The 21,376-nt window shown below is 30.7% G+C and overlaps 1 protein-coding gene across 1 annotated transcript; it reads left to right on the plus strand.

Annotated features, from left to right (window-relative positions):
• Positions 1 to 7,668: 7,668 nt before the first annotated feature.
• On the plus strand, positions 7,669 to 9,445 carry LOC137837328 (syntaxin-related protein KNOLLE). Its single transcript, XM_068646308.1, has 2 exons — positions 7,669 to 8,351; positions 8,755 to 9,445. Exons 1-2 carry the CDS (start codon positions 7,825 to 7,827, stop codon positions 9,179 to 9,181), a joined length of 954 nt encoding a protein of 317 aa, XP_068502409.1. The 5' UTR covers positions 7,669 to 7,824; the 3' UTR covers positions 9,182 to 9,445.
• The last annotated feature ends 11,931 nt before the right edge of the window (positions 9,446 to 21,376 follow it).

Genomic DNA, 21,376 nt, shown 5'->3' on the forward strand with positions numbered 1-21,376 from the left:
CCAACATTCTCACTATATTTTATGTATCGCAACTAAGTAAATGTTTATTTTATTACAATTATGTCATATCATCTAATTCAATGCAAGTAAAAGAAGATTTCTCTTTTTAGATGAAGCCAACTGAAATTTTAGATTCTCTAGAGTAACATAGTGGTAGAAACATCCATATAGTCAAAGTATTATGAAATCTCTTATGTTGTGATTCCACTTGAGGAACAAAAGAGAAGGTAAGAGAATCATATCCTAAAATTTTTCTTGGTAAGCTAATATTTTAGGACAAAAAATTTTGTAGTTGGGGGATCATTCAAACGATGGGTCCAATCCTTTCTACTAGGTTTCACCATTTTTTTCAAAATTTTCTTTATTGCTTTGTTGGAGATTTCAGCCTGCCCAATGGTCTGGGGATGGTATGGTGTAGAAACTTTGTGAACCACCCCATACTTCTTTAGTATAGCATCTATAAAAGATATTAGGTCTGACAAAATTCACAACAAATTAAGAATAATTAGTTCTCAAGTTATAGCTTCCACCCACTTGGAGATATAATCTATAAAAAGTAATATATATGTAAAACCAAAAGAAGCAGGGAATAGGTCAATAATCAATACCTCACACATCAAATATTTCACAAAATAACATAGGTTACTAGGGCATCTATGACACTGCTCACATGTAGACGATATGTTCAAGGCATCTCTGGAAATTTTGGACTGATAAAAACCAGACTCTAGTACTCATCTTCATGTTCGTTTTGCGCCAAGGTGTCCTCTAGTAGGTGAGGCATGGTAGAAGTGAAGTACAAACTGTATTTCATGGTCTGGAATACATCTGCGAATAATTCGATCATTGCAAAAACGCCACAAATAAGAGTGATGGTTGTTGTTTCACAATCAAAATAAAATGGTTTCAGTGGAGACCATCTAACTCAATGTTAGACCGTCTAACACCAAAGAGATGATAATATAGATTCGTTTAGTTGACCCCAATTCATCTCTTAATGAATCGAACAGTAAATAGAATCAATCAGTGTTCAGAACTTATACGCAAGCATTAAAGATTAGAAATAATAGTAAAGATAAAAAGGGTTTGAGATTGTTGTGCAGAATATTAAGATAGATGATTAATAAATAGTAAAGAAAGCAAGTTGACTCTCAAATTCATCCAATAGTGAATTTGTCATTGATTATCTTAAGATTTTCACTCTTTCAATTCTCACACAGATGTTAAACTTAACCAAATAAGCATCAATCAAGTTCAACAAAAACTTATCATAAGAATAAACGTCTACTAATGTATTCAGTATCTCACTTGTGTCCAAGCATATACTCGTGAAATGTTTATCTTTTACCCCCCTTGAACTAAGTGAACAAGATATTGATTAGAACTAAGTTAACTATCCAAGAATTTCAATTAAAGAAAATAACTAAATTATCAACAAACATTCAAAAACAATTCCTCAACAAAAACCACAATTCAAAAAAACCAGACCTCGTAATACAAACTGCTATAGAAAATTTAAGAATGAAACTTTATTGAACATAAACCTCAAAATTCATCGCGAAATCAAAAGAGAATCAACCCAAAGGAATTTAACCTTACATGTGGAGACAAAATAAAAAGATTACAAAGGAGTAAATAAGAAAAATAAGAAAATTGTAATGCTCTATTTTTCTAACGTCGTTTTGAAGCTTCCTCTTTTTTCCTTGAAGCTTGTATATTTTTATAGGTATTTTTCCTCCAAGGATCTCAAAATATATTTTGTCTTAATTGTTTACAATTTTTTTAGTCTCAAACTTTTCAGAAAAATCATATTTTGTTCTAGTTTTGTTGCGATTGTGTTCCTTCATTTATTTGTTTCCAACTCTATTTATGATATATTGTATATTTTATTATCTAATAATTTAACTAAGATCTTTTTTTTATTCAGAGAAGCTACTTGGACTTCAACGTGATTCAACCCACTCGCAGTTATAGACACTTCATTCAGGTCGTCTAGTAATATCATCTATTAAGATCATCTACTCTAAGAAATATTAGATCATCTACTATGACTAAAACACAAGATTAATAAAAATAGCAATTTAGACCCAAATGAACCTAATCAGATGAATCCTATTTAAAATAGTTGATTTATACATGATTTTAGTCTAAGAGAACTATGATTAAATGTATTAAGTATGAGTAAAAATATGCTCATCAAAGGGTTATCCCAAACATAGTACTTGACATCACTTTTAAGTTTATCTCATTTAGATCTAGTGGCCAATAGTGGAAAAATAGAACCAACAAGGTAGTTAACAATATCGACAAACCACAAAGTGAAAGAAAGAGAAATTGATGATTTGTTAGACGATCTTCCTAGACTGTCTACTAGGTCTTAAACTGACCATTAGACTCAACTAAAACGAAAATATGTTCATCCAAGAACTCATCCCAAAATAGGAAATACATCTTGCTCTCTCTCAATGCGACTTACATTGCCTGCAACGAGACTACATGCACCACTCTTGTCTTGTATGGCTAAATCAAACTATTGGAGTAGCAACATGCATTTGATTAGTCCGGGCTTTGAATATGTTTTCTTCAATAAATACTTCAGAGTAGCATGCTCAGTAAAAATAACTACCTAAGAACCTAAAAGATACAATTTGAATTTATCTAAGGCAAAGACAATGACTAGTAGTTCTTTCTTAGTGGTAGTATAATTGACCTGAGTTGCATCTAAAGTTCTAGACGAATAATAAATCATATGAGACAGTCCATTAACCTTATGTGATAACACAACTCCCAAAGCATAATTTGATGCATCTCACATGAGCTCAAATGGAAGCTTTTAGTCGGGTGGTTTAATGATAGAATGAGTGATAAGAGTTATCTTGAGGCAGTTAAAATGCCTCTTTGCACTGTTCTTCAAATTCAAATGGAACATTCTTTTGTAGCAAGTTGGAAAAGAGAAGGGCAATCCTACTGAAATCCAGGATGAACCATTTATAAAACACTGCATTTCCAAGAAAAGATCTAACCTCTCGTATAGAAGAGGGGTCAAGTAATTGCGATATAACATTTAATTTATAAAAGTCTATTTATATGCCTTTTCTAGAGATTATGTGGCCTAAGACGGTGCATTGTGCAACCATAAAATGACATTTTTCATAGTTCAGAACAAGGTTTAGTTTCTATGCACCTATCAAACACCTTAGTAAGACATTCATCAAAATAATAGGCATAAATACTAAAATTATCTGTGAACATTTCTATCAAATGCTCAATCAAGTAAGAAAAATACTCATCAGGCATCACTAAAAGATTTCAAGGGCGTTGCTTAAACCAAAAGGCATCCTTCTATATGCAAACATTCCAAAAAATCATGTGAAGGTAGTCTTGTGTTGGTCTCCTGGAGCAATACAAATATGAAAATAACTACAAAAACCACCCAAGAAACAGTAATGGGTCTAATAAGCTTTCTCATCACACCAAGTTTATCAAACAATAACTAAGTTCCCTTTTTATTATAATATAGAGGCTAACCTAGGTTGAATCCTGAGTGCACATGTTGATTGAATCCATTCTTTGATATTCTTCCTTTCGCAAATTTAGATTGAGGGTTCAAATGAAGTTTAGAATAAAAAATAGATAACAAAACAACAAAAATAAAAACTGACTAATGAAGTAGACTGTCCAATGAAAATTGTTCTTGCCGGTTGACCTCAGACGGATTGAATGGGCAAGCTCCCCTTCTGATTTTTCTCCAATTAGTGCTTTGATATACTTGGTGCTCCACTGGAACAAAGGGGGCTCTACCTATTGATCACACTCTGAAAATTAAGTCAGTGAGAGCATTCAAAAATATCAAATCAATTTCAGTCTCAAGTATTCAAAAATAACATAACTTTACTCGGGATCTCTAGCCCCTTTTATAGATATCCCTTCAACGGTTTTCTCCAATCTCAACAGAGCAAGATTCTCAACAGGGAGAATATAATCTTAACAAAAAGCATATAATCATAATAGAAAAACATACTGCTTACGTGCACCTTTATTCTCATGTGCTTAACAACAACAAAACATTCTAGGCATGTGCACCTTTATTCTCGAGTGCTAACCACATTATTTCCAACAACTTTTATTTGTATTTAATTAACATATGTATTATAACCAAAATAAATGTTCCATCTATTTTAATTATCATTTTCAAGATGACCACTAGCGTCTAGGCCGAGCTCATGACTCGCCTTTTGGGCCCATTCTTGCCCAAAACCGAGATGACCATACCTAGCGCTTGGATCGAGGTCCCAAGCACTCCTGGCCAATACAAAAATCATCTATTAGACCGTCTATCAACAATTAAAATATGGAAACTGAAAATCAAATGAAGTTGTGCAAGAGAATTAAATGAAAAATAGAAACATAAATAAAAAACTAGAACTTTATAAACAAAAACTAAAATTACAGTGATGAAACAAAAAACAAAGCATGTATTAGATGATTAAAACAAAACAATACTAGACTATTCAAGTAATACATGAATGTAAATTGAATTAAAATTACAATCTAAATTTAAAGCAAAAGGTAAAAACACATATGGATTTGTGAGGTGTGGAAACAAGTGCAACTATTAGACCGTCAAGTCTTACTAATGAAAAATATGAGTGACCAATGAAATCGTAAACAACCAAAATTTAAAAATGTAGAATTGTAAACGAAATAAATTGTAATCAATAGAAATGGATTACTATCGTTTATTAGTCAAATTAAAAATAGTTCAATGTACACCGTCTAATGCAGTGCTAGACTGTCTAACACCAAAGAGATGATAGTACAAATATGGTCAAATGACCTCAAGTCATATCCCAACAAACTCAATAGTGTTGAACATGGTGTTTTGATGTCTCCAAATCCAAGAGGAATGTTTGAAGACCTTGTTGCTAGTTGTGTATGTGTGTATAGAAGTATTTGAATTTGTTAATCCACTCTTTATGATGATCCAAGGTTAATTGAATCTTAATCCTTTTGAAAAAGATGTTTTTTCTAAAGAGTGTGAAAATTCAACCTGCTGAAATGTCGATTCAACCGGTTGTTTTACACTTAGTGGACTTTGAAAAGGATTTGAAAAACTTGACTTTGTTTGACTTTGCTGTCAAACTAATTCAACCGGTTGTTTCGAGAATTCAACTGGTTGTTTTTCTCTAAACCTTAACAAAATTTTGTTAAGTTGTACCAATATCTTTTAAATAATTCCAACTGCTTTTGGTTCTTGAATTAAATGCTTTTACCATTTGGAGTATAAAAAGGTTGTTTTATGCTCCTGGTCATTAACTAAGAAAGAGAGTTTTAATCAAAAACAGTTTTCAAGATTTAAAAGAGCTTTTGGATCATTCTCAAGTGTGGAATACGATTCTCTGTACTTTAAGTTTGATTGTATCCAGGTGTATTATATTCCTTTCTTCCATAATCACTGTAGTTCTGTGTGACTTGGTGTTGTGCAGTTTCAGAGGGTTGTTATGGAAGCTATGTGTTTTTCCTAAGAGTGGTGTGTGTTCTTGAGGGGTTCAAGATCATCACTCTTGGTGTGTATTGTGCAATCTAGGTTTGATTAGATAATGAATTCTCAGTTGTAAGTTGAGGACTGGATGTAGCTCTTGGTTAAGAGTGAACCAGTATAAACATCTTGTGTGAATATCTCTATCCTTACACACATTAAACTGCTTTAGCTTTGATTTTATAAACTGCTGGTATAAACAACCGGTTGTTTCGCAAAAACAACTAGTTGATTTTTTGGAATCAAACTAAAAACAGTTTTCTAATTGGCTGAACAGTTTTCTATTTGATTGATTGATTAATGTTTTTCACTCTACCTTCAATACTTGCGAAAATCTTTCAAAAACAATTCACCTTCCTCTAGTTTAAGGTCTATAATTCTAACAAATAGTAACTCCAATTGATTAGTGTTCAAAACTTATTTGGTAGCAAAAGTTAGAAATAACCATAAAGATAAAAAAAAAAAAAGGAGTTTAAAGATTTTTCATAGAAAAGTAAAGTAGACGATTGAAAATATAAAAGAAAAGGTTAAGTCTCAGGCTCTTTTAACAATGAATATTTCATTAGTTTATAAAAAAATGTATCATTCATTCAACCATCCAACCAGGACTGAATGGACTAAACATGCGTCGGCCAAAACAATGGAATCTAATTAATGAAACATGTATCCGCTAATTCATTTAATACCTTACTCGTCTTCATGCTAATTCACTCAGTATCTTACTCGTTTACTCATAACATTTTTAATCTTTCACGTCTTGAATTATGCGTCCAAAAGATTGTTCATAAAATGCAAACTATAGATAGAATTGAATCATCAACATGTGTACAAATGCATTTTCCAAACAAAAATTAAAACTAAAAAAAAAAACAGACTATCTAACATAGTCAAATGTTGAAGAACAAAACTTTAATGTGTATTTTTTGAATTAAATCCATTTATTTATTTATTATCAAAATATTAGGAGCTTAAGTAATAACTAAATCTTTAGATTTCATAACTCATATTTTTTATATCCTACCATTTGAATCAATTTTCCAGGAATTAAATACATCCAACAAACACTAAGAAAGAAAAAAAAATTCCTCATAAATATAACATGTCTTAAATAGAGAAAATGAAACATAAATTTACTTGCTTAAGGTCATTTACTTTTAATCAGAACAATAAATATTTAATATGAGTGATTGATATTTCTTCCCAACTTCTTATATGTTTTAATTTATGTTTATTTCTAAACTAGATTTTAATATTTTTAAAAGAAATTATTAATAGCTGAAAAAGAAATCTATGATTCAATAGAATAAAAAAAATTATATTTTCTAAAATAGAGACTAATTGTTCTTATTTTAAAATAGGAGGGGAAAATTACGAATTAAACGGAAGATCAAAATTATATCCAAGTTAAATTATTATTTATTATAAATTTTATTTTATTTAATAAAATTAAATTTATGTTGTATAATGCAAATAAAAAAATACACACATCGAGATAAAATATTTTATTTGAAAATCAATCAACAAATCTTACTCGCTAAAAACAAACATCCAATCAACTTGATAAATTCTAATGAATAAAAAAAGGCAAATAACTAATTTGGTTTTTAAAATTATTACACGTTCTCAATTTTGTCATTAAGAAGAGAAATACTTATTTTAGTTCCTAGGTAAAAGGTTCTACGATTATATTTTATATTGTTAAGTTTTTTAAAATTATTTTATCAAATAATTATATTTTTAATGACCAATTTTGACAAAAATTAAAATAACTACTTTATTACTAAATATAATATCATGGATCAATTTAAACTTTTATATATTTAGTTTAGAAAGTAAATTAGATTTTTATTTTTTCAAAAAATAAATTATTCACTCCCCTTTTTTTATCAGTATTACTACATTCTTTTATTCGTCTCAACGTCTTCCGAGATTCAATCTGTATGTAATTAACTGTTAAAAAAGCTTAAATAATCCCCAATTTTCTAACCTAAACAAAATACAATTAAAAAAGTAATTTAACATTATTACTAAATGATCGAATATTTGAAAACTAGCCGTTGGGACTTGGGTGATGGAACCTCCAACGGCTACTTACTCATAAGAAAAAACTATCCGTTACCCTTTCACAACTCATAAAACTCCACAAACTTCCTTCTAATGTTTCATCACACTCCCTTTCTATTATCGTCTTCAATCATCCTCTTCTTTCTCCTTCTGGTTTTGCTATCGCGCATCAAAATCAATTTCTGATCCCATTATTCCATTATCAATCCAAAGTTCCCAAAATGAACGATCTAATGACCAAGTCCTTCACCAGCTACGTGGATTTAAAGAAAGCCGCGATGAAAGACGTTGATTTGGAAGCGGGTATGGCTGTTCCTCCCGATGTGGAACTAACCTCTTCCATAACCCACTTGGACACTGACATGGGCCTCTTCTTGGAAGAGGCTGAGAAGGTGAAGACGGAAATGGGGTCCCTCAGAGACATCCTCGGCAGCTTGCAGCAGGCCAACGAGGAGAGCAAGTCTCTGCACAAGGCCGAGGCGCTCAAGGCTCTCAGGGGCAGGATCAATGCCGACATTGTAGCAGTCCTAAAGAAGGCCAGGGTAATCCGGACCCAGCTCGAGGAGATGGACCGGGCCAACGCCGCCAATCGGAGGCTCTCTGGTCTGAAGGACGGCACGCCGGCCATCTACCGGACCCGGATCGCCGTTACCAATGGGCTGAGGAAGAAGCTGAAGGAGCTGATGATGGAGTTTCAGGGGTTGAGACAGAGGATGATGAGTGAGTACAAGGATACTGTGGGGCGAAGGTAATGATCTACATATTCTTGGAAACTTTAATATTTGTGAATTTGTGAAAGTTATGACAAATTACTATTATTGGATAATTCTTCTATTCATTCAATCCAACTGCATACCAGATATTGATACAGATACCAGAGATAGAACCAAAAGAGGAATATTGATTCTGTAATTATATATTTGTTATGTTGTATAAATTTGTTTTATGACTGTCTAACTAAGTTTATTCGTACACAAATGGAATATTTAGGTTAAATTAATTACGAAGTCCATGAACTATTTGATAATTTTTAGTAAAATCTGGTGTATCTGTGCATTTGAAAGGTCACAGTAACTTAATTTGTAGTTTGAAATAATTCATGAGGTGCATTACAGTGACCTAATTTGGTTGTATTTTGTAAAATCCATTAGGTACTTCACAGTGACTGGGGAGCACCCAGATGAGGAGGTGATTGAGAAGATCATTGCCAATGGTAATGAGGAAGAGGTTTTGGGGAAGGCGATTCAGGAACATGGGAGAGGGAAGGTTCTGGAAACGGTGGTGGAGATTCAGGACAGGCATGATGCTGCTAAGGAAGTGGAAAAGAGTTTGCTGGAGCTGCACCAGGTGTTTCTGGACATGGCTGTGATGGTTGAGGCACAGGGTGAGAAAATGGATGACATTGAGCATCACGTGCTGCACGCTTCACACTATGTTAAGGATGGGAACAAGAATCTACAGAGTGCAAAGCATTACCAGAAGAGTAGCAGGAAGTGGATGTGTATTGGGATCATACTGCTGCTCATTCTTATTCTGGTTATTGTTATTCCTGTGGCCACCAGTTTAAGCAGTTCTTGACTGTTTTGAGGATGGATTTGGAGTTTGAATGATGATTCTTCTTGACTCATCAGTTTGTACGAGGTCCCATGTTTGTGCTGTTTTGTAAATTTTGTTTGCTTTATTAGTACTATCATTCATCTTATTTTTCCGCAAAATTGTTTTAGCTGTAGTGAAGGTTTACCTTAACATTGCGATTTTTCGCAAAATTGCCAAATCATGTTATGCTGCCTTCATTCAGAACTTTATATAATTCAATTGTATACTGCATCTTTAGTTATCCAATATGGTACAATTTTTTTAAACAATTATTAAAATATTAATTCTTATAATCATAACACGAATGTTATATTGAGACAACTTTTCTATTTCTATATTTGTAAGTTTTTTTAATTTATTTTGATAACTAAAAGATAAAATTATAATATATTAATAAAAAATACTAACATTCTTGGCACGACTCAGATACATGAATATCATCTTAATATATGAAGTCGTTCTTTATGTTTTGACAAATTATTTTGGAGTCCTTATCTCAGATAATAGTTTATTATCAGAACTCAACAAATTCGTGTAATGAAAGGTATCTTATGCTATGAAAAACATATTCGAAAATTAACATATTCCAATAACAAATTCTAAAATTAATTTGAAGCTAATAAAGATAAAATGAAATATTATATTGTTTTTTTTAAAGTTATTGGAAATATCAAATATTATTTTATGCATTAAAGAAATTTTGTTAGACAGCAATCAGTTTATATTGTTAATTTATTGTTGAACCTAAAGAACATTAATGAGCATTCTTAAAATAATGTATTAATTATTAAATTAAATAATTTTATTTAACGGGTAAATTGATTTTCTTATAAATAAATATTATTGTATTTTTTTCTAACAAATTATTAATAAATATTCAATTTAGATAGAGAAATTAACTTTTTGTTTTCAATTTTAAAATGTTTAATTGAAAAAGGAAATGAATTAAAAACTAATATTTAACTCGGTCAAAATATCATAAGGAAGAGAAAGAAATTGTTATCATTCTTGTTATTTAAGAAAAATAAAAACCTTTTTGAAAATAAATATATTGCTGATATCATTTTGATGTTAGGCACTTATTGCTAGTTGGTTATAATTTATTGTTTTATAAAAAACAATCAAATGCATAGAGTTATCACAAAATTCAAGATTTTTTTTTCATTTATATTTTATTAAATAAGAGTTTATTGTCAAAATGTTGATGAGTAGAGATTAATGTAATAATATGGGATCTTCAAAGTTCTCACTGAAAAAAGTTTTAAGCTTTTAGGAATTTTACATGGTAATAATTTTGATACAAACATATTTTTATTATGTTATAAACAACATCATTTTATTAAGGACTTGGTTTTTTAAATGATTCTCTTAACTCAAATAAGTAATTAATACAAGATGTTATAAATTTGTTGTTGCTAAACGAGTTTCTTCTAGGTCTATTTCTTAGAATTTGGTCTTAGAAAATTGTTTTGTGTATCTTTCTGGTGGTGAACAAGAGGCTCATGAGTAATGTCCAACCATTTTGACAGAGGATATAATTGAATGTATCTCGGATGGTATTTTCTTAGAAGAAGCCAACTTGGTCTCCATGTTCTGACTAAAAGTATGGATAAGGAAGAATCATCAAGTGAAGACGATGAACCAATTCAAACTTCAAGAACACTAGGATGTTCTCCTAAAGCTATAGTAAAAGTCAATAAGAAGACCTCTGAGGCAAGTTAACCCAAGAAAAAGTAATGGTAGTGACATGCATGAATATAAAAGGATTTTATTACCACTATTGAATGCAATCGAGGATCATAGAATCAATTGTTCCTATTTGTTATCCTTATAGGAACTCCTATTTAGAAAAGGTTCTTTGCTTGTCTTCTTGTCCTAATTTAGTTTTTTCTATTTTTGGCTTAAACTCCCAATGTAGTTGTTGAGGTAACTCTTAGGAGTTTCTTTGTTTTTTGTTTTTCTTTGCATGGATTTGGTCTAATCCCTCAAGTTTGTTTGTTTTCTCTTCTATTTTTTGGTTTTATGTTATTTTTCATGTGATGGCACGTACAATCTATTAGTTTTTGATTGTGAAGTGTTAGAAAATCGGGAAAGACTATTAATGACATACGATATTGTTGTCATGCTTTCATGCATATTATTGTGCGATTCAATTTCTTTGTCCTTGTTGTAAATAGTTGTTAGTCTAGTATTTTTTTTTATTACTAGCATTATGTATGGATATCAACATATTTTATAGATTAACCATATATGAGATTTAAAAATCGCTTTGTATGGTAAAGAACTACCATGTCATTAGTATTTAATGACGAGTCAATCAATTTTTCTCTCTCAAATAGGTAGGAGTGTTTCTCGGGTTACCCAATAACCAAATTTATGCTAGATTGAACTTTTTTTGCCAACTCAAATTAAATCACCTTTATACTTATTTTACACTTAATTGTTGTAATTGGCATAATCCTAAATAAACCTAAAACTTTAGTATTGGTGGTCTGTTTTCTTCTATTTCATTTATGTCATTCGCTTGTGGTGTTCATCTCGTGGCGATTCATTTTCTTCTTTGTACCAACTCTAGCATTCTCGTCTATGACATTCACCTCCACCACATCTCAATCTTCGCATTGGACAAACAATCCAAATTGTTGCGGTACATCTTTTTTTTATCATCAACCCTAACACTTTTTCCTTTGTCATTCTTCTCCACTACTCACCTATGTTATTTGCCTCCACCTTTTTTCGCTTTGCCTTTGTTGTTTGTCTTTGTTGTTCTCCTATGTCATCTCTTCTCCAACACAATATCATCTTTGACCTCTGTTTTAGGTAAAATATTTTTCATTTTAATTTTCCATTCTTTTAAATAAAAACATTATCTTCCTTTTAAAATACCCTTTATCTCCCTATACCTTATTTATTTGCAGGAACACAAGCTCTTTCTTACAGGAAAAAAGCACACCAATAACATGTGTTATGTGATTCTACTATGTTTTTCACACTTGATTGGGTAGACATGGTGGGTGGATAGTGACAATGTTCATTTGTATATGTTCTTTTCTTGACTACTACTTAATATTCTTATATGAAACAAACTGTTGATTATTATTGAAATGCTTTTGTAATAATTTGTAATTGTTATAGTGTCCTAACAAATATAAAAGATCAATTGTATTGGGTATACCACTAGCACTAAAAGTATGGATGTTGCAAGTCCTATGCCACTAATATATCTTCCAAAGGTCTTACTTGTTGAATAGAGCACTTGCCACTAAGCCAAAAATTATAGTTGATAGTCAGGATAAAACTCTTTTTACTTAAGAGTGTAACAATCCAAACACCACGATATGACTGTGACTTAATCCACCTGACATTTGCCATAGCATAATTAATGTCACTTGCGACAATCTCCTTCTCATAAATTGTCTTGAAAATCAAACTTGTGATCTTGACTCAATACAAATTTTTGTATTAAGCACTTACCTCTAGGCTAAAAGTTTTAGCTTATAGTGGATAAGTGCCCAATTATAGCAAAATTTCATAGTAAAAAGACATGCAAAATAGAAAGAATGAGCACGATTATCATCAAGGAGCATGTCATAACACTTCAACCAAGTGTTGCATATGAAGAACATCAAGTAAAGAAGGAAAGCAATGAGATTGTGTAGAAAAGTGCAAAACAACAAGAAATCAAGGATGCGCATCAGAAGTCAATTCACCCAACGCATAGAAAAGAGCCCAGCAAAATGAAAAATACCAAAACGTTGAGAAAATTGAGGCCAAAACAATTGAAGATTCCAAATACTGAAGCGTTGAGCAAATGACAAAGGCGTAAGTGGATCAAGTACTTAACCATGAAGAAAGCTCAGATTCGCTCATGAAGGGCTTAAGCCTAAGAGTACCAAAGTTGGGACTTAGAAGATTTAGCTTGGATCTAATGTCAATCCAACTTTAACTCATAACCAAGATTTGACAGAGATTGGAAGGATCTGAAGCTAATCCCTAACAAATCCCTAACTTTGGAATCCTTAGAAGCCCAAAGATTAAGGATTGAAGCCAAAAGGGATTGCTTAAGGATGAAGAAATTCAATTCGCTAAGCTAAGCCAATGATGATATATACTCAAAAAAACTGGTGCTTTCAAGGTATTCTTTCTAATTCGTTCAAGTTAAACCCAATTCGCTGAAGCCAGAAAGGGAAAGCAAAAACCGACCCTCTCGGGTTAATATGTGCTATAGCGAATATGGTTGCGTTGAGCAAAAGATTTAAAAGAGCAATTATTTTTGAAAATTCAAATGCATTCACTAAGCATATAAGATGGCACCCAACACACCACTTGAGCACTATATAAGGCATTTAAACTGACTAGTTTTAGTTCTGCTCTAATTCAAAGTCTCTCTAGAATTTCTTTTTTCTTATAATTTTTATGAATCTCATTTCATTTCACTTAAAGCATCTTCTACTGCGTATTACATATTCAATTCCAAAGATTTCATCTGGAGAAGCTTCTAATCAAGTAAGTAAAAAACCCTTCCAAGAATCATTCTTGTCAATTCTAAATTCGCTTGAGGATGTACTTAGCACACTTTTTGTCATAATTGAGGTTCTTCACATGCATGTTGATTTCATCCCTTACATTTGAAATATTATGTTATCTCCATTATTATCAACTTTTGAGTTTGCATGAAAATTTCAAACGTGGATAACACGGAGTTCAAGAATTTGTTTTATAGAAAAATGGCACTAATGACCTAGATGATTCAACCACACATGAATATGAATTTGATGTTCAGTAGGAAAGTAAAAATGTTATTTTTTATTTCTAAAAATGTTGTTAAGAATGTGCATATGAGTATCCATAAAGATTCACTCATAATATCCCAACTTCAAGAAAGAGAAAGGAGATTGCTTCTTCATTTGGAAATGCATAGGTTCATTCTACATCTTTTAGAGAAATAAATGAAGCAGGAAGAAGTGATGAGGGAATGGAACAATGGGATAAATCAAGATTCTTGACTAGAAGTAAACAAAAGGATAGAATTACAACCTGGTGAATTTGAGAAGTTTAAGGTAGAAATCCAGGGAAGGCAATGGGAGAAATTGATCACTCCATGTCTCTACTTTCAGGAGGATACAATTAGAGAATTTTATACAAATGCCTACCCTGTTAGAATTAGTGAAACAACTAAATTTTTTGGATAAGAAGATTGCATGTTGGTTTTGATGATGTAGTTATAAGAAGACACATTCACATTAATCTGAAGTTAACTGAAAAAAAAAAGAATTGAGCTTAATCGAGAAAGGAAAGATATTTATTTGTCCATGACAATAGAGAGTCTTTGCATTCCTGGACAAACATTTGTGAGAAGAAGGACTGGTCATCCAAGAAAGATATATAGATCAAGCATGAGTACATTGACACAAATTTGGACAAGCTTGATGTTTGCCAATATCTCTCCCATGACCCATGTCTCTGATATGAATTTGGATAAAGCTCAATTACTTTACTGCATCTTTCAAGGAATCACAATGGATGTGGCTGAACTAATTTTAGATGAAATTCATAAATCTGTGATATCACAAATAATTGCTAAAGGTACTGCAAAACCTTTAGGTTTTCCCTGTTTGATTTCTGAATCATGTAAAAAATATAAAGTGTGAGTGCCAAGTTACCATGTCTGCATGATTAGACCTCCCATGAATAAGTCCTATATCGTGACTCATTGCACTAACCCAAATTATCAACATCAGGTGCCATTAAGAAGAATAGTTTCACCAAGGAGATCAAAATCTGCAGTTGAGCAAATCACACCAAAAACTGTCTAGCCTCAATCAAGATTACAAGCTACATTAGAACACATACAACAACAACAACTGGCTACAAATCATAGGGCTTATACTGTGATTTTTAAAACCTTTTTGTATTCTCAGTATCAATAACAACACCAACCAATGGTCCATTTTCCTTTTATGATATCTAACGAGTTCAGGAGGTTTGTATCCTGGTCTGGAGACTCCACTAACTTCCAAAGGAGAGACAACTTTGTTGCATAACCAAGATACAATGTGATCGTGAGAGTTGAAGTTGAAGATCCAAAATACACTGCAAATGTTATGACAAATACTGAAGAAATGCAGCCACAACAATCTGCACAACTTTAGGGAGTTGAACATACTAATCAACTACCGACTACAATTGAACCGGAGGAAGCTAACTCCTATATGGCAAACAATGAAGAATTTGTGAGCGGTATCCTTGAAAACCTAAAAACACCTAAAGAAGTTGAAGATTAAAGCAAAGAAGAAGATGATTATAACTTTTTGTTAAAATTGTAACTAATTTTAATTGTTATGACTATGTATGGTATAGTAATAGACTTAAATATATTGGTAGTATAAAAATTAGCCTAACATGCTTGAATGAAGAGTCACAAGGAGATGAGCTGATATGAAACAAGATATTAGAAGCACAATCAAAGATAACAAGTATATACATCATGAAGTCACCCAAGCTTTATATATGGCACAAAGTGAGCATCCCTCTAACGAGCTGAGAGAGCCACCAAAGAAAATGCACTAATTGGTAAGTGATTTCCAACTCTTGAACAAGTTTTGTGTTGATTTTTTAAATTCATAGGTTAACACAGATATTTTAGATACGACTTAAAAAAAAACATAATAATGAGATAAAATATCATAAATGTTTTTTAGCGAATATAATTTATAAATATTTCATGGATTTAAAGTGGAGAAAAAATTGATTGGAGACTAATTGTAAAGTTTGTAACTCAAACACTACAAATATATTTAAGTATAACTTTATTGTCAAATCAGTATAAACAACTTAATAAAATTATTTGATATTAAATATTATTTGTTTTCTTGTAACCTATCCAAAACTAGGTTTCTAGAATTTGGCAATGTTGTACCTCATACACTTGTGGAAAATCATGCATTTGTTGTAGCACGTTCTCTCCAAATCCCACACGAAACCCTTTATCATGCTTTTGTTAATTTTTTCTCTGACATGCTTTCATTCTTCCCATTCACTCATCTATATCTATTTATTCATCTCCCATTCTTCTTTTCTCCATTTTCTCAACCAAAATCACCACACCCCTCAATGTATACATCCTCAAACCAAAACTTTCATCCATCCGAAAGAAGAAAAACACATCAATGGTGGTGACATTGTGTTCTTTGGCAAATTGGTTGGGGCCAATGGAGTCTATCTTGGAAGAAATGTAGGATTTTTATGAATTTAGGTTATTTTTGTCGTGCATTTTACATTATTATGGTTGACATTGATGGTGTGGTTGTGGTTTGACCTGATTTTTTGTGGTGCGGTTGGTGGGTTTCTTTTAGTTTTGTTTTGGTGGAGTTAGTTCTTCTTCTTTTCTTGTGATGAACCTGCAAAGAAACCTTCACAAACACAATGGATGTCACCATCATGAACATGCATGCCACCCAATTGGGTTGGGGTAATTACTCCATGTTGCATCTCTTCGGCACCACCATCGTGTCAGAGACCTTTTTCCCGTAGTCTCAGTACAACTCTCTCCCTCAAAACTCGTTGTCTTGGAATTCGACTATAATGCTCTCTGCCATAAGAAATTTGTTTTTGTTCCCAGAAAATGTTTCAGAGATTCCAACCACGACAATGATTTCTCTTTTGATTCCTACCCTCAGAAGAAAACTGATTCTTTCTCCTTCTTCCTCTACTGTATAGTCTTTGTAAACAAAATAGGATAATAAGTGAACACGAACGTGAACACATATATATTGCAATATAGTTCCAAAATTGGCTCGAAATTTGAAATTTGAAATTTTGAAATAGGAATAAGCGTTAGTTTGTCAAACACCATTTCAGAAAGCGAAAGCTATTATGTTATTGTGAGATAGAGAACAACTTTAAACTCCAATTTATAGTATTTTGAAAACCTCAAATACCAAATAGAGTGATGTGTTATTCTCACAATGTGTCACATGTCGTGTTTTTCTTTTATACTTTTGGTAAACTTTTCAATTTTGTTTTTATTTTGTGTGAAATCTTTGTGCTGACATGGCAAAACTTTCCCCATTTATTTGTATAATTTATAGAAAAATTATTCTTATACAATTGGGGTTTGGCTAGCGCCAAAATACAACTAATGAGGTGGAGAGAGATATTTACGTGGCAGAAACATGTTTGTCAAGTGGCCAAAACAAAGAAGGAGAAAATTGAAAATCGTGATATGATAGGGAATTAAGGTGGTCAAAATTAAATTTGTAAAGTTAAAAATGTATTCTTTCAGGTTTTAAAAAAATCATTTCAATAATTTTCTTTTAATAATATAATAAAATATATCATATTTAAATTTAAACAATTGAAAATATAATTAAAATCTTGATATTATTAATTTTTAATAATTTTTTTTAAATTATTAAAGTCTATCTATTCAATTTAGACGAGACAAATGTTTGATAAAAAAAATTCAAGATATTCTCATATTTGCCATTTTCAAATAAATTTATTTTATGATTCTCAGAAAATCATTTCCATAAAATATATGAAAATTTATTTTTTCTCAAAATAAAATAAAAATTTGAATAATAAAAGTCATATGTTATTATCAATAATATTTTTATCAATGCAACAAATTTATTTATTTATAACATTTATAATTTATGAGATTCATAATTTTCAAGCATAAAAAAATTTGCATACCTAATGTCTCTTTAAAATGATCTAAAAATTTAAAACCTTGAACATGAAAGTTATAAACTTGCAAAATAGTTATATTATTAATATAGTAAAACTTAATAATATTTTTTATTGATCATTTACATCCTTATTTATTTCTTGTTGCGATGCTAATAGGCATTCTTTAGAAGCTTTTCCTAAATTATTGCGAGAAATCCATATAAAGTTTGACCTCGTAAACTGATTGATAAAGTACATACTCATAATAATATACATTGATTACGTGCAATATAGCAAAATACTATCATAAAAAGAATCACAAAATTTACAAAAATAAAAGAAGTATTAAAAAAAAATAACAAAAGGTCCCCACTTACTGTGATTAACTACATCCACACTGAGATTAGAGAACTTGACCTTGGTGTCCTCCACTAAGGTCACTTTATACACACCTCATGCACCACCCTACCAAATAACAAAACAAAGTTTAAAACTTCCAATGGAGAAAAGTGGTAATAGGTCACAATTTATTGCTACACAAGTCATCACTTATTGTGACTAACTACATTGAAGTTGAGATAAAAGAACTTGACCTTGGTGTCCTCCACTGAGATCAGTTTACACACACATCATGCACTACCCAAGAACAAAACAAAGTTTAAAATTTCTAAAATTATTTAACTGTACAAAAACTTAGTAGTGGGTCACCACTTAATGTGACTATGACTAACTACATTAACAGTGACATTAGATAACTTGACCTTCGTGTCCTTCACTGGGGTGACTTTAGACACATCTCATGCACTACACAGCCCCACCCAAGAATAAAACAAAGCTCAAAATTTCTAAAATTACTTTGTTGTGTAGAAAGTTGGTTGCTGGGTACCACTTATTCATACATAGGTCACCACTTACACTTATTAATTGACACTAGGATTAGATAATTGTACCTTGGTGTCTTCCATTGAGGTCACTTCACACACACCTCATGCATCACCTCACACAAGAACAACACAAAGTTTAAAAATTCTAAAATTACTTAACTGTGTAGAAACTTGGTAGTAGGTCACCACTTATTCCTAAACAGGTCACTACTTAATATGTTTTTCTCTAACTACATTAATAGTCATATTAGAGATTAGACATTTTTTCCTCCACTGGGGTTACTTTACACATACCCATGCACTACACCACCCTATACAAGAACAACACAAACCTCAAAATGTTTAAAATTATTTAACTGTACAGAAAGTTGGTAGCAGGGGTCATCACTTATTCCTACACACGTCACCACTTTTATTAACTACATTAACATTGAGATTAGATGATTATACATTGGTATCCTCCATTGAGGTCACATTACACACACCTCAAGCACCACTCTGCCTAAGAACAACACAAACCTCAAATGTTTACATAAGTGGTAGCCCTTTTATAGGGTTTTACCTTCTTGATGAGATCGTTGAAACACGGAACACCCATATATGGTTGGTTAAATTTGCTTGGAGTAGAATTGACTATATATAACTTAGATTTAGCTAAAAGGGGTTTGTGATGGTGCTGAAAATGACAACCCTGCAAAAGGGTTGTTAAATACAAATGAATTCACACAGACCTTTTCGAATAAATGATTTTGAAATTCGTAATTCATATCATCATTTTGTTCTTGTTTTAATACTTCTTTTATTTTTATAAATTATAGGATTCTTTTGATAATAGTATTTTGTTATATTTCATGTAATCAGTGTATATTATCATGAGTATATACTTCATTAATCCGATAATGAGGTCAAACTTTCTGTATTTCTCGCAATAATTTAGGAAAAGCTTATAAATGCATATTAACATTCTAACAAGAAAGAAATAAGGATGTAAATGTAATAAAAAAGACTATTAAGTTTTACTATATTAATAATGTATCTATTTCGAAAGTTTATAACTTTCACGTTCAAAGTTTTAAATTTTCGAATAATTTTAAAGAGACATTAGGTATGCAATTTTTTTATGTTTGAAGATTATGTATCTCATAAATTATAAATAAATAAATTTGTTGAATTGATAAAATATATTATTCATAATAACATATGAATTTTATTATTTAAATTTTCATTTTTTTTGAGAAAAATAGATTTTATATTTTTGATATAAATTATTTTTTTAGAAATCATAACATAAATTTGTTAAACGTTAGTTTTTGAAAATGTTACGCAAGTATGAGCTTTTTTTTAATTTTAATTTTTTGAATTTTTTTATCAAACATTTGTCTTGTTTAAATTGAATAGATAGATTTTAATATTTTAAAAAATTAATTACTTAACAATTAATAATATCAATATTTTAATTATATTTTTTAACTTTTTAAATTTAAATATGATATATTTTATTATATTATTAAAAGAAAATTCTTAATCAATTTTTTTAAAACGTAAAGAATAAACTTTTAACTTTTATATTTTATCATATTAATTCTCGGTCACATTATAATTTTCAATTTTCTCCTTCACTTGACAAAATTACCCTACCTAAGAATCATTTTTCTTAATTTTTTTTGTTACGTTTCTTAATTTTCTCATATTTTCTCTGTCTTATTGGTTGTAATTTGACGCAAGCCAAAAACTGGTTGTCTAAGAATATTTTTCAAAATATTAATATCTTTTGCTACATTAGTAGTAGTAATATATATCGGCACATCTATTACACAATTGTCCATATATCACCATCCTTATTTATAGATATGCAACTAGACCCTTCTTTTATGTGATGCACTCTCTTATTTTCCCGACGACTCCAGTTCGCCTTCTTCAACATTTGCAGGAGAGTTTTATTATTATTTTAGGATAATTATCTTATTTCTCTCTACATTTTGGGTTAATATTCAATTTAGTATAATGGTGTTTAAAAAAAATTAATTTGGTCTCTATATTTTTTAAAAATATATCTAAAATGATCATTTATGTTAAGTCGCACCAAACAACGTCAACTAGTGCTTATGTGGCAGAGACAAGTGGGATTGAGTTTAGTGTGAGAGACAAGTGGGATTGAGTTTAGTGTGAGGTTTGAGGTGTCAAATGATGTGGATGGTTAGATTAATTTAGTAAAATATGAATTGGAGGTTAGAATTTCTAAAATATGAATTGAGGATTACGAATTTTTAATTGTAAGTAGGATTAAATTTATATATATATATAATTTGATATTTAAAAAATATGAATATATATATATATATTTGATTTAAATAAGTATAAATATATATATATATATAATAATAATAATAATAATAAAAATAAAGAATACGGAACAAGAAGAAGGGTGTGTATTTGTATTTTTTATTAGCAATCGGTAATTAATTTTAATATAAGTGTAGTTTGGTTACTTTTTAAATATATGAATTAATTTTTTATTTCATTTTATCGCATAAATAAAATATTTACATCACTAATTTTTTCTTCATCCTCCATCTCTTTTCATCAATTCAAAGAAGATATTTTTTCCTTCCTTTCTTTC

The sequence above is a fragment of the Phaseolus vulgaris genome, chromosome 4 (assembly GCF_000499845.2).
Source record: "Phaseolus vulgaris cultivar G19833 chromosome 4, P. vulgaris v2.0, whole genome shotgun sequence".
Classification (NCBI taxonomy): domain Eukaryota; kingdom Viridiplantae; phylum Streptophyta; class Magnoliopsida; order Fabales; family Fabaceae; genus Phaseolus; species Phaseolus vulgaris.

Coding starts and splice junctions, on each gene's coding strand:
- LOC137837328 (XM_068646308.1), top strand. CDS start 7,825: ATGAACGATCTAATGACCAAGTCCTTCACCAGCTACGTGGATTTAAAG. Junction 8,352..8,754: donor AAGGATACTGTGGGGCGAAG/GTAATGATCTAC, acceptor AAAATCCATTAG/GTACTTCACAGTGACTGGGG.